We start from the raw sequence: 23,504 nt of genomic DNA, 5'->3' as shown, positions 1-23,504 counted from the left end.
ATCTCATCAAACATTTTTTGCATAAATTGTTGGGTTCTTCATATTAGAAGATCGGACATTGAGGACAGGTGGTGGTCTGATTACGAACTTTGAAGTCGAGAATTAATGGGAGACTAAAATGTGTTGGGGAACGAAAGATGTGAACGTTTCCGATGGAAAATGGAGAGACGGAGGCAGAGGTGGAGACGAAAACGGAGACGAAGATGGAGTAGCAATCTGCTTTCTATTTCTAAATTTTTTTATAAATTGAGTTTTATTTTGAAAATTTGAGAAATAACGAAGGAGTAATTTCGACATTTTGTTTTCCTGTTAGTACTCAGAAACAATAGATGTGGTCTAAGACCATAGTTAAACGGTAAGGGTAGAGTTTGTCAATTAGCTAAACAGTATGGGTAGATTAAGAAATTTGTCCATGTAATTAAATCACATTATAATTAATTAACGCTAAAGGATAAAATAATTAATTAGGTTAATACAAAGGTTCATATTATTTGATAATTTGAAGTAATTATCATCCTAAGTTTTACTAATTTTTAGAATTTAATGGTTATTTTTATAAAGTTATACTAATTTCATCTATTTTATCATATTTTATGGAAATTAGTGGTTATTTTTCCCTAAGTTCTTCTAATTTCTGGTAATTTCTATTATATAATAATTTATGATATTTCTTGGTAAATATAATATTTTATGGAAATTAGTGATTATTTTTGGCTAAGTTGTACTAATTTCTAGTAATTTCTATTATACTAATTTATGAGAATTCTTGGTCAATATATACTTATTTTTTATACTTATTATATGATAGTTTATTGGTCAATTAGTGGAAATTAGTTCTATTATATAATTTCTACTAATTTCTGGTAATTTCTATTATATACCAATTTCTTGGTAAATATATACTAATGTTATATTTATTATATGATAGTTTAATTATAGTAATTTATCGATTTTATGGATTTTAGTAGCTATTTTTGGAAATTTCTACTAATTTATGATAATTTTTCGCAAATTATTTTAATGTATTTAGGATTATATTATTTGATAATTTCAAGTAATTATCATCCTAAAGTCTACTAATTTGTGATAATATCTTTTGATTTATTTTTAGTAAATATTGGTAATTTATGTCTGATAATGGTAATTTCTTTTAATTTATATTTGATAATTTTTATAATTATTTGACAAAATTTAAAAAAAAATCAAATAGCAATATTTTTAACTTATAATATGTAACAATCTTCACAGCACAAAATCTATAAATGTAAACCAAAGCAATTCAAGGTTCAAAGTATCTACACATATCAACTTGTATCGGCCAATATATATCATGTCGGTGGCTTCCTGATATGCCCCTATAGGGGTTGTATCAGGTCAGCCACTGGTTCAAAGAGTAGCCAAACCTTAAACCAGCCCCTCTGAACCGATTTTGAAGAAAAAAAAATTAAAACAAAAAAAGCACCGACATAGGGTATATTATTACCCAGTGCCAATATTTAGAACCTTGAAGCAATTCATTAAGCTAATAACATTTTTAACTAACATTGTGTAACAATCTTCAAAGCACAAAACCCAAAAATTTAAACCAAAGAAATTCAATAAGCAAAAAGACAAACATTATTTTTGCTGATTTTTTTTAACATTATTTATTAAATATTTAATTATTAACAACATTTATCAATAATAGTAAGTAATTATAATATTTTATTAAATAATCAGTAATGATAGCTTTAATAATATTATTTAATTATTTTTAATATAACAATAATTATTAAATTTATGAATAGGGTTGATTAACAATATTCATTAAATTAATAATTACCAAAATTAAATTAAATTAACAGTATTTATAATTTTAATTTAAAGTAAATATCTATTTATTAACAATATTTATAATAACAGTAATTATTAATTATACTCACTAATTATATATTTATTAAATTACTGTAATAATCAGTAATTATTAAAATCGGGTTAAAATAAATAGATTATAGTATTCCATTTGGCGAAAGGGGAGACCACCCCTTTCGTATTAATATATATATATATATAGTAAAGATATGTTAATTTAATATAACACATTAATTTAATTTGATTTATTATTTCCAAATTATAGTTAGATTTTATGTACTTAGACTTGGTTAATTAAACTTTATATTAATTTAGTGTATAATATTTAATATTTTAATTAACTTAAAACTAATTAGTTATGTTAGTTTAGATAATATATTAATTTCTACCAAATTATTAAGTGATTAAGTATCTCATTCATTGATCTATTAGCATTATATTTTTTATTAATTATAATTGTAGGGATGGTGATTTTCCCCGTAAAAATGGGGTCTTGCCCCACTTCACCCCGAATGGGGTAAGTTTTCCCCGATCTTAAACGGGGATGGGACAAGGACAAGGTGGGAATAGTAAAAATATTTTTGCCCCAACTAGGCAAAAACTCATGTAACTCTAATTAAACAGCAAAAATATTTTAATTACATTTTATAATAACATGTTTATTGTTTACAAAAACAAAAATATTGTTAAGTAAACATTTGAGAATTAATTCTTAGTTGACTTCTGGTTAATATTAAAAATTAAAAATAAAAAAATAAAAAATACTCAATATAATAATTCATGTACAATAGTTGCATATGTTTTGTGCCTTGAAATTTAGCAGAAATAACATAATAATAGCTTTATGCATTTACTAATTTGTAAAAAATTATATATTATATGTTATAGTATTCTTGATTGATGCATTATTAATAAAATTTTATGATTTTTATGCATCCAATGTATTAACTATAGTATATTTCTTCACATATATTTTTAGAATATACATTTTTTATATATTTATAATTAATTATAGCTATATTAATCTTAAATATAATGTTATTAATATATTTATGGAATTTATATGCATTTTTGGCGTATCCATGTTTTTTTGTCTGTATCCATGTATTTCCAAAGCGTATCCATATCCGTATCCGTATCCGAACGGTCCAATACAAAACTCAATAAAGATACTTTAATCCTTGTGTTTGGAATTAATATAGTTTCTTGAGAGGCACCTTTCAGAAAAAAAGATGCTATATAGGCATGTTGTTTTCTCAAAAAACGTTTTTTAGATTTTTTTATTTTTTTTTATTGTTGCCACATAAGCATTTTTCAATGCCATATCAGCAGCTATTGCTATTAGAAAAAACGGAAAAACGATAAAAAACATTTTCTCATATCACACATTTTCCAATTTCTAAAATGGGGTTTAAGAAAATATTTTTCGGAAAAATGACTAACCAAAGTAACAAACATCATGCATTTTCTGAAAAGATGGGTTTCAAATGTGGCGCTGATGTAATGCCGTTTTTTAAAGAGACGGCATTGATGCCAAACACATTTAATTCCTCTCAAATCTTAATTAATTACTCAAATCTTAAATTATTAATTATAATCAGAGACACTCAATGAAACAAATAAAATCTTAAGTTCTTAACCAGAAAGGCAGAAACAAAGTCGGTTTGATCTGGTTTCTGAGTCTCGGATCATCGAAACCCAAATCCAAGTGTTTGTGCCTCAACAGGACCCATGGCCATGGGCATCAGGGCATGAACTAGGGACAAGTCAAAAGACGCGGCGATCGAAACTTCGAAAGGAAATATTAAGAGAGATTTTCACGAGCCCGCTTTTATCTCTTTCGTCTCTACAAAAATTCGCGTCGTTTTCAAGTCCCAGCAATATCATTATATTTTTCCGGAATTAGAGCGGAACAGAGAGATTTTCTCTCATCCCCTCCTGCCTGAAATTAGAAAATTTTCTCCTTCCGAAGAAGCCTAAATTCTCAGTGGGTCTCTTTCTCTGTTTTGGTTTCTCCGATCGAAATCCGGAATCAAGTTTTGATGCGAGCGGTAACAAGTGATACCTATTTGGAATTTTCTGGATTGGAATCGTGAGGAACTCGGCCTTCCGTTTCTGGGTCGGATTACGAGAGCTTTTTACGCTGTAATCTGATCCGGGAGCGGTTTGGGAGGCGGTTTCTTGATTTGGTGATTGCTATAGAGATCGGTTTGGTTGGAAGTCGGAGTACCCATTTGCGTTTTCTGATCATTACCGTTCAAATTTCGATTGAAACCGCAATAGCTTTTGCTTTTTGGTTCTGGGTCGTTTTGTTGAGTGGTTTTTATTCTTTTTTTTTTTTTTTCTGACAAAAGTGCGTTCGATTACGGCTGACAAACGTAACTGATATCTAGTTATTTTGATCAAAACATGCGAAGATCGGTCATCTGTTTCTGGGCATTTTCCTCTCGGTCGTAAGAAGATAAAGACCGCTTACTGGTTAGTCTGTATTGTTGGAATCTGACTCCCGGCGCCGATTTTCATCATGGATGCGAAATCCGGCGGCCTTGATTACTGGAGGAAGTATTTCCGGGGTGCTACTTCGGATATCTTTGAGGTTATTGAGCATGCGATCACGGTCGCTTCTTCAGATTGTCCAGAAGAGTTCAAAATGAGAAGGGATCGAATTGCAGAGATGCTCTTCTGCTGTCGAATGGCCAGGTGTTTTGGATGTAATCGTGTGGAGTTGCAAGTACCAGCCGAGGAGGAAGGGGATGGAGATTGTAAGAATGGTGGTGATTTTGTGGGTCGTAGCGGTAAAGAAAGCAAGGTTAATAGCAGCTCCAATGGTAACAATCAAATGAACACTATCCGAGTTAGCAATTACAGCTATGATGAAACGGAGGCACTGACGGAGGAGATTGAAGAGGAGAGTCAGATTGTTAAGGAGGTTCTAAGGATCAAAGATGTTCTTTCAAATAGTCAAGATGAGGTCTGTCTCATTGAAACCACTGCCACCACTACTGCTGCTGTTGTTACTTTGTTAATCTGTTCTGAGCTAGTTATCTGTTATTGCAGCTTGGTTATAGCTTGAAAGGGTTGGTAGAGAACATCTTTCTGAGTATTATTCTGGAGTCTCATTGTTGTTGACCAGATTGTTTTTGCTGAAATTTAACTTGGGTTTGAAGAGTTTTCCGTTATAGGGATATTTACTGCTTTCTATTGGCTAGACTGGAGAATTTGTTCCTGTAGTCTAGTTGGAAGACTTAAATAACATATAGCTCTTTCAAAACTTTCAGTTCTGATTGAATTGGTCTAATTGTTGATTGTTGGTAGACTGATTACAGTTTGGCTGTTCCAATGCAGCTGGAGGATCCAAGTAACTTGATTTTAACTTCTATGGTTACCATTTGGCTGCTCTAGTTCAGTTAGAAGATCAAATTAACCTAAGTTTCATGATCAGGAAAAAAAAAACTAATTGTTGCTTTTCTGTGCTTTCCTCTGTTGGTCGGACTGCTTTGATTGCTTTTGCGGGATAGGTTGTTTGGTTAGAATTTGGCATCTCCATGGAGTTGGAACTTCTCATAGACTAAAATTTTAGCTTTTCTGAGTTTTTATTTCTGATTAGATTTCTCTGGTTGCTGGTTTTGCAGTCTGAAGGGGTAATTTTTGAGTCATTAAGGAGGCTTCAACTGATGGCACTCTCTGTGGAGACTCTGAAGGTTCATATTGAATTTAGTGATATCTTGTTCATTATGTCTAAGGAAATTCGAATGTCTGAGAAGATGGAACTTTCTTTTCTTATTCCTTGAACGTTGAGAAGTTAGAATTTTCTTTGCTAGACTTAGCTTTCTATTTTCTTTTAGTCAACTTGGTCAATTCTCTCATTGAGTTCCGTCTACTCAGGCAACAGAGATTGGAAGGGCTGTAAACAATGTCCGTAAACATGGATCAAAGAAGATTCGCCATCTTGCACGGACTCTAATTGAGTATGAAATTAGTGATGCTGGCTAGTGGTTCTAATTCTGTTTTTTACTTGCGTATTGTTTGTAGATTTAGGATCCATTCAGGCATAATTTATGCATTTCATGCTATCTGGAAACTTCAAAAGGGGGGGTCATGTTTCAGACACTTGAATTTATGGTGTAAATTTTGTGTTGGTTACCCATGTCCTGTCCTTGCAGTACCTGAGTACCATCTTATAGATTACACCTAATTTGCAGTGCATCATACTTCCAAATTTATTGATATGGATAATTTGTTTGGTTTGTTCCTGAAATTGCCATTGCTTTGTTTGTTCCAGAAATAGCCTTGCCTTCCAGCTCATTCTATGCCTTCTTGACATATAGGCTTCTTGTTTCTACTAAATTTTCTGGTAGACTGATACACCCAACTCTTCAACTTCTCTGTATATACACATATGATCCAATTCCATTTAAATAGATGCAATAACTTCAGTATCAAGCTTCTGTGGATATAAATCTTCAACTTACCTTTAGTGATAAATGAAGATTTTAAGTCCAAGGAAACTTTAGGAATTCCGTTCTGTTTTTGAAAATCATCGGAACAAAATGGGTTGGAAATTTATATGTAAGAGATTAAAGCAAAATAGAAGGATCGTTAGAGATATAGATCATGAAATGAGAAGAAATTTGAAGTGGATCTGTATTGGATAAGAATAAGTTAGAAAATAGGAAAAAATATGGGATTTTGTTAGAAATAATATGATTTCATTTCTTGTTTTTTAGGCCAAAATTTCAAAACTTGAATGCAATTCTTTTCTTTAATAGCAACTATGGATCATCAGACCTATGGTTTGTTAATTAAAATGGTTCCACTTACAGTTCAACTCTTTATTGTCAATTGCAGTGGGTGGAAGGTTATGGTAGATGAGTGGGTAAGGTACGCTAATGCTATTGCAGGTAGATATTTATTCCTCATGTTAATTTCTAGAAATGTTCTATGCTTTCTCTAAACTGTCTATTGTCGACCAATAGCTGAATTACTTGTGAATTGATGGGTGCAGAAGGTTCCCCTGACTCTGTGAAGCCTTCTATTGATGAGGAAGGTCTCCCATCCCCTCCATTGGATGAGGGGGCTTTTTTCGCTACACAGACAACTGGGATAGAGCTTTCTCAGGTAGATGTTTTATAACAACTCACATTTTTAACTTGTGAATGTAGAGATATGGAGTGATATGACCATGATTATATTGTACGTTGCTTGTAGAGATATGGGGTGTTAGCAAAAATGACCACAATGCATATGATTTTGGCTGTCTCTATTCTCTACTATTAAGAAGTGGGTTATTTATCAGATGGATGTGAAAAATGCCTTCTTGCATGGAGATTTGAAGGAGATAGTTTATATAAAGCCACCTCCTAGGTATAATGTTATACCTAAGATGGTTTGTTGATTGAAAGTCTTTGTATGGCCTCAAATAAGTGCCTAGTGCCTGGTTTGAGAAATTTAGGTCCATCATTACTGATGTTAGGTTTACTTAGAGTTCTGCAAACTACTTCCTATGGCATCACTCTGTTGTTGGTATATGTGGATGATATTTTGATTACTGGAGATGATGTTGATGGTATTTCTTCCTTGAAACAAACTCTAAGTTGCTTGTTCAAGATGAAAGATTTTGGTCCTCTGTCTTACTTCTTAGGCTTGGAAGTGTCTCATGATTATTCTAATCATGGGTACTTTGTCAACCAACAAAAGTACGCTCTTGATTTAGTAAAATCAGCTTCTCTGACAGATGATAAACAGGTTGATACACCTCTTAAACTTAGCCATAAACTCTCTAAGGGAGATGGTGAACTCCTTGCTGATGCTACCTCATACCAGCATTTGGTCAATGGTCCCATACAATGACTCAACCAGGCATTTCATATGCAGTTCAGATTGTCAGTCAGTTTGTCTCTACCTCGCAGAAGCCTCTTATGTCAACAATTCATCGGATTATTTGTTACATTTGGGGTACCCTGTCTCATGGCCTCTTCTTTTCTTAAAGCCTATGTTGATGTTGATTGGGCTGGGTGCCCTGACACTAGACGCTTTACTATGGGGTGGTGCTAGACGCTTTACTATGGGGTGGTGCATTCTTCTTGGAGCACTGAGCAATGTCCTTGGCCTGTAGTGAATTGGTGTGGCTCCGTGCTCTCCTGAATGACATTAGTCTTTCTTCTTCTTCTCCCATCCTTCTCTATGATGATAATATCAGTGCAATCAAGATTGCCTCCAACCCGGTATTCAATGAAAGAATAGAGCTCTAACATGTGCTCGTGGGCCATATTACCCTTCCTCATGTGTCTTCCGTTCTTCAACTGGCAGATCTCTTTACCATGTGCTCACCATTAATTTCTCAGCGACAAACTGATGCTTATTTCCCAGCATCAGTTTGACTGAGGGTGTAGAGATATGGGGTATGGGACCAAGTTTATATTGCACATTGCTTGTATTTTATCTTGTCTAACTGAACTTTGCTTCTCTTGTTTTTTAACTGCACCGGCATGAAGTTTTTTGATGGCATGGATGATGATGGAAGTAAGTCAAATTTGAGAAAGTTTTCTTCCTTTTCTCTTCTTCAATTCAATATCCAGGCAACTCATTATCTTGGTCTGTTAACATTAATGTAGATCCTCGAAACAGTGAGGAACTTGACAAGAATTGTGAGAATGGAAGAAAGACATCACTGGATCACAATATCATCCCTAAGAGGAAGCAGCAGCCTCTCCATGAGGCAAACATGTTAGCTAGGGAGAATAAAGACCAACAGGTCTGCAAACCAGAACCAGTAATCAAACAAACAAAGCCCTTGCCCCCCAACTCTGGGCCAGGGAGACATCCAAAACTTGGATCAGAGCACAAAGCCAATAATGTAACAAAGTCTCAGCAAAAACCAGATCTGGTTGGAATTCAAAGGAGGTTGCCAGCTGGTCAACAAGATGTAAGTATTGCAAGTAACAGTTGACTGAAGATCTATACAATTCATTCTTTGTCCTCCATCTGATCCTGGCCTTTTTTAACCATCAGAAGCCAAAGTGCTCAGACGAACTTTCAGTCCGAGTAAAATTGGAAGCTACTAAGAGGAAGCTTCAGGAAGGGTACCAACAAGCTGAGAATGGTTTGTCAAATCCTTACCTGCTTTTACATTGGATTCTCTGCTACGATTCCCATGTGTTTTAGTAGTAAATATCTAGAACTGAATATGATGTAGTATGTCTTTCTTCTTTATGAAGCAAAGAAGCAACGGACAATACAGGTTATGGAGTTACATGATCTCCCTAAGCAGGGAATGGGTCATAGGAATCCCCAAGTGAGACCTGGTAACCATAGCCGGCATTGGGCAAATGGACGGCGTTAATGGCTCCAATTTTTGTGAACCGGATTTCATTACAACGTTGTTTCTTTCCTTTTCAAAACCAGTAATGGAAGAGCAGCAAAACCCCTCTGGCATGCTGTGAGTTTTGACTCGGCTCATTTTATACATTGAAATACCAAACATACCCAACAATTTGCTGGAGTGCGGAAAAGATGATTGGAGAACTTGTCCAAGGGACCAGGCCTTTGAGATCTTATTTGAACTTCAAGATACAATGTGGCCAGGCACATTGAGGTATAGCCATGGTTTCGGTTCTTTCAAATTGCAATCGACATGGAACCTTAATGTGAATCTGTCCATGTGACAGTTACCTCTGAAAAACCTTTTTCTCTTCCCTTCATTTGCAACTCTTTCAATAAATTACTGGATGATATAAATACCATTACACTGATCAACTCCGGAGTTATCCATATATGTATAGTCTTTTTGCTTCTAGCTTAGGCAATCAATGAATCCAAAAGCTCTGTATCTAATACTTAACCCAAATTCAAGGAAGAAATTCTGTAAATTCGGTGTTGGGATCTCCTTATGTTTGAGATGAGGTGATTTGTAGTAGTTCTTCGAAATAACCTTTGTAAGCATTATATTTGAGATGAGGTGATTTGTAGTAGTTCTTCGGAATAACCTTTGTAAGCAATACTGTTTTGAAGAGAATGAAGTAGTTGAAGATAGTTTGGTCGTCGCATTGCAAGGGCCAGGCGGCCGCTTACATTGGTTTGGATTGACTGTTCCCTTCAATTTGATGGGGACATGAATTTGAGAATTGACCATGAGATGAGACTATTCACAATTTCACATTAATTGGTCACAATGATGGGAACCTCAAGGGTTGAGGCCGGCGATTGACCAGTACGATCTCGTGGTTCAGGTCTTAGACAACGCCATTATTAGCGGGAAAAACATGCCTAACTAATTTTTCTTCAGAAACAATTTACTAGAAATCCTGGTAAACAATGAGTTCATGCAGCTTCTGGTTCTTCCCCCAATAAACAAGGTGGGGCCCACGACAAACAATCTCCAAGTTTCCTACTTAGTCTTATATTGCGTCTTTGTCCATAAGAACTCGAGTTGTATATATAATCTCGTTACTTACCAACACTTTTCAAGAATTTAACAGCCTGAATAGGGGTCTGGAACCAGAATCAGAATGACCCATTTTGGTTCCAACCGTTTGGCTGAGTGGAATTAGAATTTTATTTCCATTCATGGTGGAATGGCATTCCTCCATTTGAGGGAATGGCCATTCCTTTGATCTTATTATAGTTTATTCAATTTCTAGTTCGGATTCCCGTCTGAACCAATTATACTAATGGTCTGTTTGGTTGTCAAGAAAGGATGGGATGAAAAAGGAATATATATTTTTTTCCTATTTTTGTCTCAAGTGTTTTTTTTTTTTGTGTGTTTTCTAAGAAAATTTAATAGGAAACATATTAAATCAAATTTGTCATCCTTTCCCACCTTCAATGCCGCCGTGGTGCAGAAACTCTGTTGTGATATACATACAGAATTGGTGTATAGCTTCTTCATATGTGGTGTACGAGCAATAAATTGCTCCGCTAAATTGGTGTACCTACATGCATGGGAGCCACTGAATCCCATGCACTTGGTTCTAACTAGCTAGTAAACAATCAAAGAGATGAAAACCTGCTCAATGTATCAATCTAATAGATGAACATTTGTTCACCCACTCATGGTAGGGTTGGTTAAGAAAACCTGTTCAAACTCATGGTAGAATTCATTCATGCAAAAAATTCATTTGACAAACCATTTACATAACACCTGCCAATCATTTACATAACACCTATCAATCATAAACCCATTCATTATAGATCTAATAGATGAACACCTGCCAACCTATTGACCTAACATATCACAAAAGGGAAGCTTGTTTAAATTCAACCATCAAAGTAATCATTCTCTCATCTATGCATGAGAGCTATTGGATCCCATAAAATGAGATCTTAACCTGCTAGTCAAGGAGTTCAAAACCTGTTCAAATCAAACAAATTTTCAACTATTCAGAACCCAACTATGTTATATAGCAAGTTTAAGTCCAATAGTGTTTCAAAAAAGGAAGGGTCAATCATGTCAAGTTTAAGTCAGCAATGTTTCCAAAAAACATACTTAGTCATGGCAAGTTTAATTTCAGTAGTGTTTCCAAAAAAGGTTTAGTCATGGCAAGTTTAAGTTCAGTCACTCAGGCCCAACTTTATGTCCAACCAAGCCTTCATAAACCCTAGAGCCAATGCATAAAATTCTATTGCCCAGTTTTCAGATTCCGGCAAGTAGTCGATTACCTTTATGAGGAAAGCAGGGTTATGATCCCCCAAACTAAGTACATCCTCGTAAATCTTTTCCTTCCTCAACAACCCAATCCCCTTCTCAACAACAGTTGCTAGTGTCTTAATGCTTGCTGCGATCTTGTGGACCTCTTCAGTAACTGTAGTTGCGTATGACTTCCTCTTCCCTAACTTCTTCCATTTAGCTGAGCTACCCTCTTCTGGTGGCTTAGCCTGAAGGGTGGAATCACCAATATTGTCACCCTCATCAACCTCATCGAACATTGGTTCCTACATCGTTGGCATACTTGTTTCATTCATGGGTGTTGCCTCACGCCTATTCATTTCTTTAGCAATGAATGCCCCAGATCCAGTGACTTGATCATTCCCACACACTATGGCAAGTTGGTCATAGTTGGGGATGGGCTTTCTCCTAAATTGCTTAGCTTCTAGGTGCCCCTATTCATTCATTATGGATCAATCTAATAAGGTCGAATCTATTTTACATATTTTAATGATAAGTTTACATATCGTATTAAAGTTTACCTAGATATATTCAGCCCAAACACGGGGTTCTACATCAATTGTCTTGGTGATGTTGTTCCAAGAAAATCGACTTGATTTGATTATGTTGGAAATGGTAATGAAATTCTTCTTTATTGTCTTCATACGGTTTCTAATATGATTATGATTGCATTCCAAACCAAATTTATTGCTTATCGCTTTTGTAGTTGCATTGTATGCCAGGGCTTTAAAGCTTTTGTCTACTTTGTAGCCAAGAGTGGCCTGTTCTACTAGAGTATTAATCAATGTATTGTCCATCTCAGAAGTCCAGCTCATATTAGACTTACTCATCCTACCATCGGTTTCACTGAACTGAGTATCCATATCTGATTCACACCAAACAAGCAACATCACACATCTAACATGACAATTCAACCAAGTCATAGCAACATCTGAGACATTCAACCATACATATAAGCCAAGTTCTTTTAAAAGTTAGGCTTGTTTAAATACTAGGGTGCAGTGGCAGTTTCATAATTTTTGGAAAATTCGGGGATATTTTTGTAATTTTGGGATTGGGTCAAATCGGATCCAGGGGTCAATCCAGAGATTCTGGTTCAATGGTAGGGATTTTTGGGCAAAAAATGGAGGGTTGAGATTGGTCTGACCACAAAAGGGGTTTTGTGTGTGTGAGTTAGCAAAATTGACCAAAATGGAATCTTTTTATATGAGAGGGTAAATGATGGTAATTTTGGCTAAAACTTCACAGGGTAGGATTTGATAGGGTTGGATTGGCCCAATTGGGCCTAGATTGGACAGATTTGGAAAGGGCTTGATTTGGTCAATCTAGAGCCACATAACAGAATCTTGGCACAACGAAGGGGCAAATAAAGGCAGTTTGGGGTGAAATTTCACAGGGTAGGGTTTTTGGGTAGTTTGAGATGATTGGAAGGGTTAGATTGGGATAACTGGGCCTTTGAATGTTGGGATCTAGAAAAAGTGGTCTTCTAATGTTGGACACATCTCAATTTCCCCAAAGGAGAAGACCATTTTCTTTGAATCACAAACTCAAAGGCCGTCTTTAGCAAATGCCATTCTAATTGTGCCAATGATAAGTTCATAACATTTTCCCAATGTGGTGTCCCTTCAATGGCTCTAGTGTCATCTACTTTTTCGATAATTTGATCTCTAAGGGGTGCACAATATCCTAGATATTCAAAAAAGGCTTGGTCCATTTTCTTTCAAAAAAGAAAAGAGTTAGGTGGCCATTACTGTAACACCCTTAGTTTATTTTAAATAAAAGAGCGTGTACACCAATGAAGTATCATTTAATACTGATTAAAGGATGATTAGTCATTTAGCCATATTTGTACTTATTGGATACTTCTAGATTTTGAAGCCACAATGGTTATGCAAAGGAGCAGTGTATCTTTTAGTATTAGTTAAAGGGGTGTCAAACCCTTTACCATACGTATACCTACTAGACATTCTAGAATTTAGAAGCCATAGGGCAAGGTCGAAGCGCACTTACTTATTCTAGGTTAGTCAAGAGATGAATTATCTTTTGATATTGGTCAAAGGAGGGTTAGACCCTTGCCATATGCGTACCTACTAAATATTCTAAGAAATAAGGAATGTCAAAATGGTCTTTTGATGCTACTTCTCAAGAGTTTAACTCTTAAAGTTATGCATTTACTTAGTCTTAAGATGGCCATAGAATGAAGCACAAAAGATGTCAAAAATGGCCTTTTGATGTTACTTCTCAAAAGCTGATCTTATAAAGGAATGCATCTACTTAGCCTTAAGATGGGCACAAGATGAAGCACAAAAGATGTCAAAATTGGCCTTTTGGTGCTACTTCTCAAGAGATGATCTCATAAAGGGATGCATTTACTTAGCCTTAAGAACAACAACCTTGAGTGGCAACATAGGCTTCTTTAAGTATTTCAAATGAGAGCTTTAGATTTTGAGAATTTACAGGATTTTGATCTTGATTGAGCTTTTTTTTTCATTATTTCTACTATCACTAGACTTTGATCTTGGGTGTAACATTGATAGCTTAAAAGATATTTTGATGTTTTTAGATTAGATTTTTTTTTTCTCTTAAGGGATTTAATGTTTATTTTGATCTTTACCTCTAAGGATGGCAACCTCATGGTGTAACATTCTTAGTGTCATAGTCTTAATTACCCTAAGGTTCTTCTATCTTGCTTCCATCTGAGGCTTCTATTTATGGATAATCTAGGTGCAATGCATGAAATTATTAGAGGAGTGCTAGACTCTGAAGTTCCAACAATGTTGCTAGCCTTCAAACCTCCAACCATGGACAAATGGGCTTCTTTGGTTGGTGGCTAGTTTGAAGGCTTTTGGTGGAGCCTTTAAGGACCAAAATGCAAAGGCACACACCTACTATCCTTCCTTTAATAGGTGAGACGAGATTCTAATTCTATTTACATGAGAGTATGTGTGAATTGCGAGTATTCAAGCATGCAAGAAAGATACAAAGGCAAAGCAAAGAGTAAGGGGAGAGTGTAGCCATGTGTTCGAGTTTATAGATAATCTTACAAATTTCTAGATGGCTACACTTGGGGACTAATAGAAGCTAATTCCTTTTGATGCTCGTTCATCTAAAACATAGAAAAAGAAAGAGCAGAACAAGAAACAAATATAATTTATTCTTAGTTAGAGACAAGGCTAATCACATTCAGTTATAGAGGAAGAAAAAACCACAATTCTTGAGAGATCACCAAAGGAAAAGATGGAAGGGGAGAAGAAAAAACCCAAAAAAAAAACAAAAAAACAAGGGGGCTGCCATCCATAAATTGTAAAATTTTTTTGCAATACTGAAGGCTAATTGAGATAGAGATCCAATGCGCTACGATGGAGGATATGGTGCGACAACAGAGTGCAAGAAAGGTAGACAGGGTGATTTTAGGTGCAATGAAGGCTTTGAGAGGTGAATTGTTGACGTTTTGAGGTGCAATAAGCAAGTTTCAGGGCGAGATGAGTAAGTTTTCAAGTGTGATGAGCAAGTTTTCAGGTGCGATGAGCAATTTTTCAGATGTGATGAGCAAGTTTTCAGGTGCGATGAGCAAATTCTGAGGTGTGATGATGATGAAAGGAGGTACGATTTTGGTGTTCTAGGTTGCGATGGGACTAAACCAGGAGCAATTTTGGACTCTTACTCTGCAACTGAGATGAAATGGGGTGAGATTTTGAAGAAGATGTGTTTTTAGGTGAGACCCTGTGAGCGATTTGGCAAAGGTACTATTTTGGATGAAACCTTTTTGCAATTTTGATAAAGAGGTGGTTCTGGGTGTGATTTCAATTAGTGAGGGAGGGATTTGTTGCGCCAACCAACACTAAAACATGATTTTGAACCATGCTGGGAAGGTCTATCACACCCAGCCTTCCTGAGGTACGATTTCAAATCACAACCTGGCAAGAACAATTTTTTTTTAAATTGTTAAGTCTTCACAATGCACAACGAAAAGGCGTGAAGTTGAGCCCAAACGTCTCCCTATAAGGTCCGAAGGACTCCCTAGTGGAGTTGCCGACTATGAACTCTAGAAAGCTCATGGGTGGCTCAATGAAATGGAGTCGCCACCCATTTTTAGAGGAAATGGGACCTCATTTCAGATTCGAAAATTCAATTTACTAGCTTTAATAGTGACTCTGTTCTCCCTAGAAAAAGCACACAACCAAGAGATTCTAAATTCGGAAGGATTGGGAGAGGGAAGGTGGTAGGCACCCCTCTCTCCAAGCTGGTGTAGCAGCCCAAAACAGGAGCAATTTAGGCTCAATTTCTAACAAAACACCAATGAAAAGGGTTACTCAAAACTCTAGAAATCAGGTGAAAACACTCCCAACTTTACCCAGAATTAATTTGAGGTGATATTATCGGATCTTAAGTACTGATTTCCCTAAGACCCTCACCTCTCTACCTCTTTTTCTCAATCCAGATAAAATTGGGAATGCAAGTTTCCCATGGTTTTGGAACCTCAAGCAACCTAGAACACTAAAATCAAAGAGTTGCGAATGAAAGACTTACCTCTTGTGTGCAACCTTGAGGAAGGTTTTTCAATAACTAGAAAAAAAACTTTAAATGAAGCTTGGGCAAACTATCGAGTTGGGATGAGTGTTTCTGGCTTTAAGTCTTCAGTTTAGAAAGCAGTGGAAGCAGATTTGGGGCTTGAATTTTAAGGACTTTGGGATTTTAGGTAAAATACATGTATTACAAAGGCTATGACAATGCTCTTCTCTTTTCCCTTCCTCAAGCTCGAGTTGGCCTCAATTTATAGAGGAAAAAGAAGGGAAATGGGTTTGAAACTTGTCCAGCTACAGTGCCTGGGATTCAACAAAACTCTTTCACTGAAATAGGCAAGGTTTTTTAGAGGAAAGGGCCTTTAGTTGACCCTTTATTCTTTGTGCAACAGATTTTCTTGAGTTTGGAATGGTTTTTATGGATTTCATGCGTCCAATGAGGGCCTGAGAATGTATGGAGATGGTAAAGTGAGGGAGGTTTAAGGTTTTCCTTCGAGTCGTCCCGAGTTCGAAGCGGGGGAAGGAATAATTAGGATGAAAGGAGATGAAAATGAGAGGTTTATCATTTTTCAGAGAAAAGAAGGAAATGGAAGTTGCAGATCAAAACATAGTAGATTAGTAAGAGCGAGGGAGGGAGAACCGTTGGTTGTAAATTTATTGTTTCCCTCCCTATGTTGTAAATTATGTGATATATTTAATTAATTAAGGAATCCAAGCCCAAGTTATAGAAAAAAAAATTGATTATTTTCTGTGTGTAAATTTTACAGTTTAATTTTGCTTATTGCAATATAACTTTTGTTTTCTGGGGGAGAGAATCCGTGAGCCACAGATGGAAGATTGAGGGAGCATTTCCAATTTTCCATATTGGATCTCCTCTTCAACTCCCATCCAAATATGCAATCCACGTCAAACAACCTCTCTCGGCTTCTTTTCTCTCTCTCTGAACCGCGTACCTCTGGTAGATTTCATTTCAGTTCAGTCCTCAGTCCTCAGCTGAGATTATATATGATGCGGCGCGATCCAGGCACTCTTAGCTGGCGGCTGACAGGCTCCTTGCTGGCAACGAGCGGCACCTGAGAAGATGAAAGGAAGGATTCCCGGGGGCTTGCCCGGTGGGAATACTCCGATGCTTAAGTTAGTACTGTGTATGGAAGTAAAGAGGGCAAATGAAAGCTAAGAGTGGAGGTCGCGCTTATCACTATATTCAAGAGGTTGGAGGGCTCAAAAAGAAGTTTCTCCTCTGCCCTGAGGACTTTTATAAGAGCGCTCTTGTGAGATCGGGCATAACCGCCACTGGGTCCCTGCCACAGCCGTTACCTGCCAGGGCTGCGCAAGTGGCCATTGGGACGTACTCCTTACCCAGGCGAGTGACACGTCCCCAAAGTGACAGGCACGCCTCCGCCTATTGAGAGACGTGGGCGCAGACTGTCGAAAGGACAGGGACTGCGCCGTCAGTTAGGGACGTGGCCCAATCTGACTGGTACGGCCTATTAAATAGAAGCTTCCTGAGGAATGCTCGTGCGATTCGCGAGCTACTTTGCAACGAGCTTCGAATACTTCAGAAGTACCTTTAGTAGAATTGGTCATCGGTTGACTTGCCTTGTTCGGGAGCTCGGGCGAGTTGGCTTTCTTAGCTCGCAAGTTAAATTTTGCCTCGGAATATCCCTTGAGATAGCTCGGGGGACCTAGAGCTCGCATTGTGGCGAGCCCCCCCTTTACCCCGCTACCATGTAGCGAGCTGCTTTATGAACCTATCACTTAGCCGTACCAGAATACGATGTTGAGCTGTCGCTTACGCTGAATCAGCGTCCACATGTCGCCGTTTCATAGGTCGGGTCAAATCATCCTTCATCAATATATATTATGATATTCAGCCTTCGGAACTTTGAAATATAAAAGACGGGGGTAGGCCTGCTTGGTTGATAGGGCGTTGGTGGCTCCCTCATTACACCCAAGTAGAGCGGGAAGGCACTGGTACATAGTAGGCGTACAGTGTATACAAAAGCATTCTTCGCTATTATGAATGGACGATGACATGGGCTAGCTGTTTCTAGAACCAGATATGATCAACGGTCAGGATGTGTAAACATGAGGATCCAACAGAGAGAAAAAGAGAGAGATCTGATTTGTGATTTGTCATTTGCAAAGGATGCTGCATACAAAAAACCGGGCTCCCCCCCCACGTACCATGGACTGACTGAATTATGAAGCAAAGCCCATAATTTGGCACCTAGGGTGTGCCCACTATCTCAGTTGCTGTAGCCTGTAGCCTGTAAGGAGATGGAACCAATGCTTCAGTTATGTTATGAGCAGAGCATTATCAGAGACCATCACATGGTGTGTGTGTGTGTATGTATTCACTATTCAGAGACCCAACTCCCAAGTGAGGGCCATAGACATGGAACAACAAGGCCTGGAGCTGCTTCATTAACATCTTTTTCAAGAATAAAAGTTAAATGGGGAGGACTGAGGGTGAACTTTGTATGGATTCATCATCTTAAGAAAAAGGGCAATGCATGTGCGTGCACTGCATTGCATTTGCAATTTTGCATGCATCGGTATTCGGTAGGAGCTCCCTCCCCCTCTCTCTCCCATTAGTCAGTCATTACTCAAAAAAGTTTTCTTTTTCTTTTGAGTCTTGTGACGACCCCTAATGGTAAGACCTGGCCGCTACCAATAGCCTATAGCCTATAGCCTATAGGGAGTACTGTCAGTTTGATTTCACATATATAGGATCGAATCCGGATCCGCCTCGCGTTTCCTGATGTCTGGTAATATTTTTCCAATGCCAAGGGCCTGGGCCCGGGTCTGGGTTTCAACTTGCCAACTGCCAACCTTACCCCTAAGACACCTGGGTTATAGGTGAAGTCCATCTGACTTTTGGTTTGTGAAGCGAAGAACACCTTATAATTCATCGGTCAATATTTGAAATGAAAAGGGTAGCTCAATTAGCCACCCTCCTACAAGCTACAACTCTCAATTAAGCTTCTTCTTTAGACATGAAGGTCCCCGTTGTTTGCTTCCACGTCCTGATATCACATGTCTAACCCAAGCTACAACTCCATTGCAGTTTCTGTCTATTGATATTATCAACTTAATTCATTTGCAACACCAAAAAGAACCCAGCCAAAAAGGATTCATTGTTTATATATAGTGAAGTTTATTTTTTTTTTTAAGCTAAAACTCATTAATAGTAATAGAGAATTGATAAAGGGGCGGGGGGGCAAGCGGGGGCCTTTTGGGCCCCCAACCATGTTTCCATGTCGAAGATAGCTGGGTCGTCAAGACTTCTTTTTCTGTAGACGACTTGACTAGCAGACCAATTCATAAACCAGGTCGAGAATTGAGCGTTTGGCCAACTCTCTTACTCTAGCTCAGAAAATAAGTAGAATAAAAATAAATAAATAAAAAGACAAGAGCTGATGGGTTTGGGTCGAGTCGTGGATTGCTACGTCACAACCCCTATGTTGACGTTTCAACCGGCAAAGAATATCATTCTTGGCCTTTTTCTCGGTAATCTATCATTCTTTGGGCTGGGCATTCCAACAAATTATCAAGTCCATCTGAAGAATAATCAATTTTTGAGTTCTGGGCCCCTATTACTATTAGTTTAGGTTAATTGTAAGCTCGACTTGTTTTACGGTTGCTAATAGATTAAAACACGAATGAGAGCAGACATGAAGACATATTCTTCTATATGCACGTCTGGGAACTTATAGACCATGCGATTGTCTTGACTTTGACCAATGGATATCCATGGTCATGGACCCCAGACCCCCTGCAACTACGTTTCTGTGTCTATCTCTGAGAGCATCGAATGAGAATTTAAAGCTATGAGATAAGTTGTATACTACCTAATCAATGAGAATTATATTCATCAAAATTCAAAATTATTTAGGGGCCGGGGTGGTTTTGATTGGTCAAACAAACATTCAATATAACGATTTTGATATTTGTCTTTTTTTTTATGGATTTAGAAAAGTCAGTGTGCTAAGCTAATCACATGGCATATAGCAAGCTAACAACCCTTTGTTTTTTTTTCGCAAAATAAAAATAAAAAGAAAAAAAGAAAAAACCTCTTTTTTCTTGAAAATAACAAGTCGGCTTATCTCGTCATTATAAGTCTAAAAAGAAGGGTTTAATAATTTTAAGAGCGTTCAGACCTTAATGGTCAAGTTACAGCAAGTGAAAGTACGTCACAGTAGTATACCTGAATCGGAGAAATTAATCAGAAATGTCCTCCTCATCAGATTATTATATATGGCACAAGTAGAGATTATTTCTACTTCTTGTTCTTAATTATGTTGGTGAAAGGAACTGGATTAATTGTTATGATATAATATAGTGTAGGCCGGCCTCAAATTGGCACATAAGATTCTGAATGCCCAATTTGTCAAGGAAATAGGTGAATTTCTTTTTCCCAAGAGTCTTCGTCAAGATGTCAGCCAATTGCTCTGTGGTTCGAATATGCCGAGTAACAATATTCCCATGTTGCAGCTCATCGCGAACAAAATGACAGTCAACTTCAATATGCTTTGTCCTCTCATGAAACACTGGATTTGCGGCTATATGCAGGGCTGCCTGGTTATCACAATATAAGTGCGCAGGTTCGTCATGCACCACTCCCAAGGACAATAGAAGTTTCTTCATCCACTTCAATTCACAGCATGTTGTAGCCACCGAACGATATTCTACTTCTGCCTAGGAGCGCGACACAGTGTGCTATTTTTTTGTTTTCCAAAAAATTGGTGACTGCCCCAGCATAACGTAATAGCCGGTCAACGATCGTCGTGACAACGGGCAGCTTGCCCAATCAGAGTCACAATAAGCATACAAACGCAAATCGCTATCGGAACGCAATACTATACCTTGTCCAGGATACCCTTTCATATATCACACTACACACAGAGCTGCCTCCCAATGTTCTTGTCGCGGGCTTTGCATGAACTGGGCCAGAATATGAACACAATAGCACAGCTCAGGTCGTGTGATGGTTAAGTATATCAACTGCCCTACTAGTCTTCGATACTGATTCAGATTGTCCATTAGAGCGCCCTTGGCCAATGCAAGATGATGATTTTGTTCAATGGGCACTGATGCTGGTTTGGCTCCCAATAGTCCCATATTCGGGATTGATAGTGGCAAAAAACATAAATTTGATGAACTTTTGAATGTGGTTTTGTCCTTTCTTGATTTCAAATGGAGTCTATTTGGTATTTTGAGCTTTCTAAGCCTATTAGGCTCAAATTCATTGGTCCAGATATTTTAATGAGGTCAAGTAAAGAGCTGACACCAATCCCCACTCTCTTGCGATCCTAAGTTGGGATAACTGATGTGGCAATTCAATCTAGTGCATCAAAATGGTGCCTTCCTAGTTTAACGGTCAAATAGGCGAATTAAGATGTGAAATTTGACGTATTAGGGTGTTTTTGGGTCTCTAAACATGTTGGTGGGGTCTGATTGCTCAAATAAGGCTTGGATGATGGAGATCCAAGATAGGTAAGCTTTTGATCAATAAGATTCATCAAAACAGAATCATGGCTTGATAATGGGCCAAATGAGGGAATTTTGAGATGAAATTTGGTGGGTAGGTATGGATTGGGATTATGAGGCTGTTGGGAGGGTTTGATCGTGTCAGGTATGTATAGTTCACAGGTTTTAGGCTCGAGAAACGTCGTAGTGTCAGACGTATTGAAATGGAATCTCTGATGAATGATAATCTAAATCAAGGAATTTAGGGCTGAAATTTTGTGTGATTTGTTGTTTAAGGATTTTGTTTCACATGATGGACTTTGATCAGGGATCAAGTATGGTGATATGGCATAGTCAAGATCATTGAATGCGAATCATGTAGATTTAACGATGAATTTATGGGCATTTGGGCTAAATTTTGATTTCTTAGGGTTTTGGCATGTTATAAAGAGATGGATATGATCCGATCGGGCATCCAAAATGCAGGAAATGGATTAAAGAATGGACCGGGCAAAAATTGGGTGTTGACAATACCCTTCCTTTCATTAACGTTCTTCATCATGGGTTGCAATCATACAGGCTTAGCAACTCGAATCCTTGTTTGAACTGACTGAGCGAGAATGTTGTATTTTTCACCCAATAAAGAGGTACCCAAGTCATCCATTTTATTTAAAAAAAATCTTTTTTTTTTGTATTAAATGTATGCACTTGTTTAATGATGTCGGTGATGGGTAACCTCTCCTTCTCTATTTTTTACTGAAAATAATAATATAAAAAATTATACCAACTTGTAATGGATGTGAGAGAGATGTTATGAGAGAGACGGGGAAGACCTCGGGACGGAGATGAATTCTCACATAGGAATTATTGAGCTGAGGACGGGAAAATTTGGACTTTTCGGGCAAGTTTTGGTTAGCTCCGAGCGGACTAAGGGTGGTATTCGTGTAGGAGGACAGGTGGCAAGCTTTGATTGTTTGGGGCGCATGTAGGGTGTTGATGCAAATTCATACAAATGCGGAGATATTCCCGATGCATGGCTGTAAAAGGCTATGTAAACGGTCTGAACACGGTCTTGTGAGTACTTAGAGATGTAAATCGGGTTGTGTCGGGCTTGGCTACGGGTTGGGCCGAGCCGAGTCAGACTATTTTTTTTTACATTTTGACTTTTTTATTTTTTTGCTAAGTAAAACTAAAATACTTAACTTTCCTTTGAGAACAAATTGAAAAAATAAAAATTATAGCAAAAGAATGAAAAAATACTTAACAAAATACAAAATGGACAATAAATTGAAAAAATAGGAATTTTATTTCATTTAAATTTGAAACTTGAACAATAAACTGGTCAAAAAATACTTAACAAAATGGAATAAAATATAAAAAAAATATAATACAATTACCAATTGAAAAAAAAAATATATTGTTGAAAAAATAACAAATAATTTAAATAAATTTGAATAGAAAAATTTACAATAATTTTAAAAAATTCTATACAAAAAAATATTGTCTTCATCATTTTTCTTCAAGTTCTACCTCCATCTCCATCTTGATTTTGATCATCTACTTCAAGTGAATTATTAGGTGTAGTGTCATGCCCTCCTTTGTCTTGTAATCTATCTTTAACATCTAGCCAATCTTTGAAGCAGATGCACATCTTTAGACTTTCATCATTAATGCAACCTTTCATGTCATCCAACACCCTAGTACCTGCATTAAAGCAAGACTCCAATGGAATCATAGGCAATCGAGGGGTTAGTAGATCACATGCCATGGCAACAAGGACTAGATAATTTTTTTTCATGTCCACTCCATTGGACTAAAATATCAAAATTATTCATTCCTTATGAGTTGAAGGAATCACTTAAACTATAAAAAATTGCTTGTAAATAAAAATTAAGTTCAGTAAATGAACTTGTTGATGAGGTGGCAACAAATTTCTGCCTCCAACTTACTAGAAACCAAACTCTATATTTTCCACTACTAGAACTAGTTGTTTT

At 37.0% G+C, this 23,504-nt stretch overlaps 1 protein-coding gene across 1 annotated transcript; it reads left to right on the top strand.

The window, feature by feature from the left end:
* The first annotated feature begins 3,531 nt into the window (after positions 1 to 3,531).
* On the top strand, positions 3,532 to 9,777 carry LOC104589521 (putative mediator of RNA polymerase II transcription subunit 26b). Its single transcript, XM_010247868.3, has 9 exons — positions 3,532 to 4,822; positions 5,484 to 5,552; positions 5,737 to 5,819; positions 6,700 to 6,752; positions 6,857 to 6,969; positions 8,346 to 8,373; positions 8,466 to 8,776; positions 8,863 to 8,953; positions 9,069 to 9,777. The coding sequence occupies exons 1-9, from the start codon at positions 4,376 to 4,378 to the stop codon at positions 9,191 to 9,193; spliced, it is 1,320 nt and encodes a 439-aa protein (XP_010246170.1). The 5' UTR covers positions 3,532 to 4,375; the 3' UTR covers positions 9,194 to 9,777.
* Positions 9,778 to 23,504: the final 13,727 nt, after the last annotated feature.

This window comes from Nelumbo nucifera, chromosome 2 (genome assembly GCF_055504915.1).
Source record: "Nelumbo nucifera cultivar China Antique chromosome 2, China Antique-T2T, whole genome shotgun sequence".
NCBI lineage: Eukaryota > Viridiplantae > Streptophyta > Magnoliopsida > Proteales > Nelumbonaceae > Nelumbo > Nelumbo nucifera.
The sequence above is the reverse complement of the archived record's forward strand: the minus strand, read 5'-3'. Positions and strand labels throughout refer to the sequence as shown.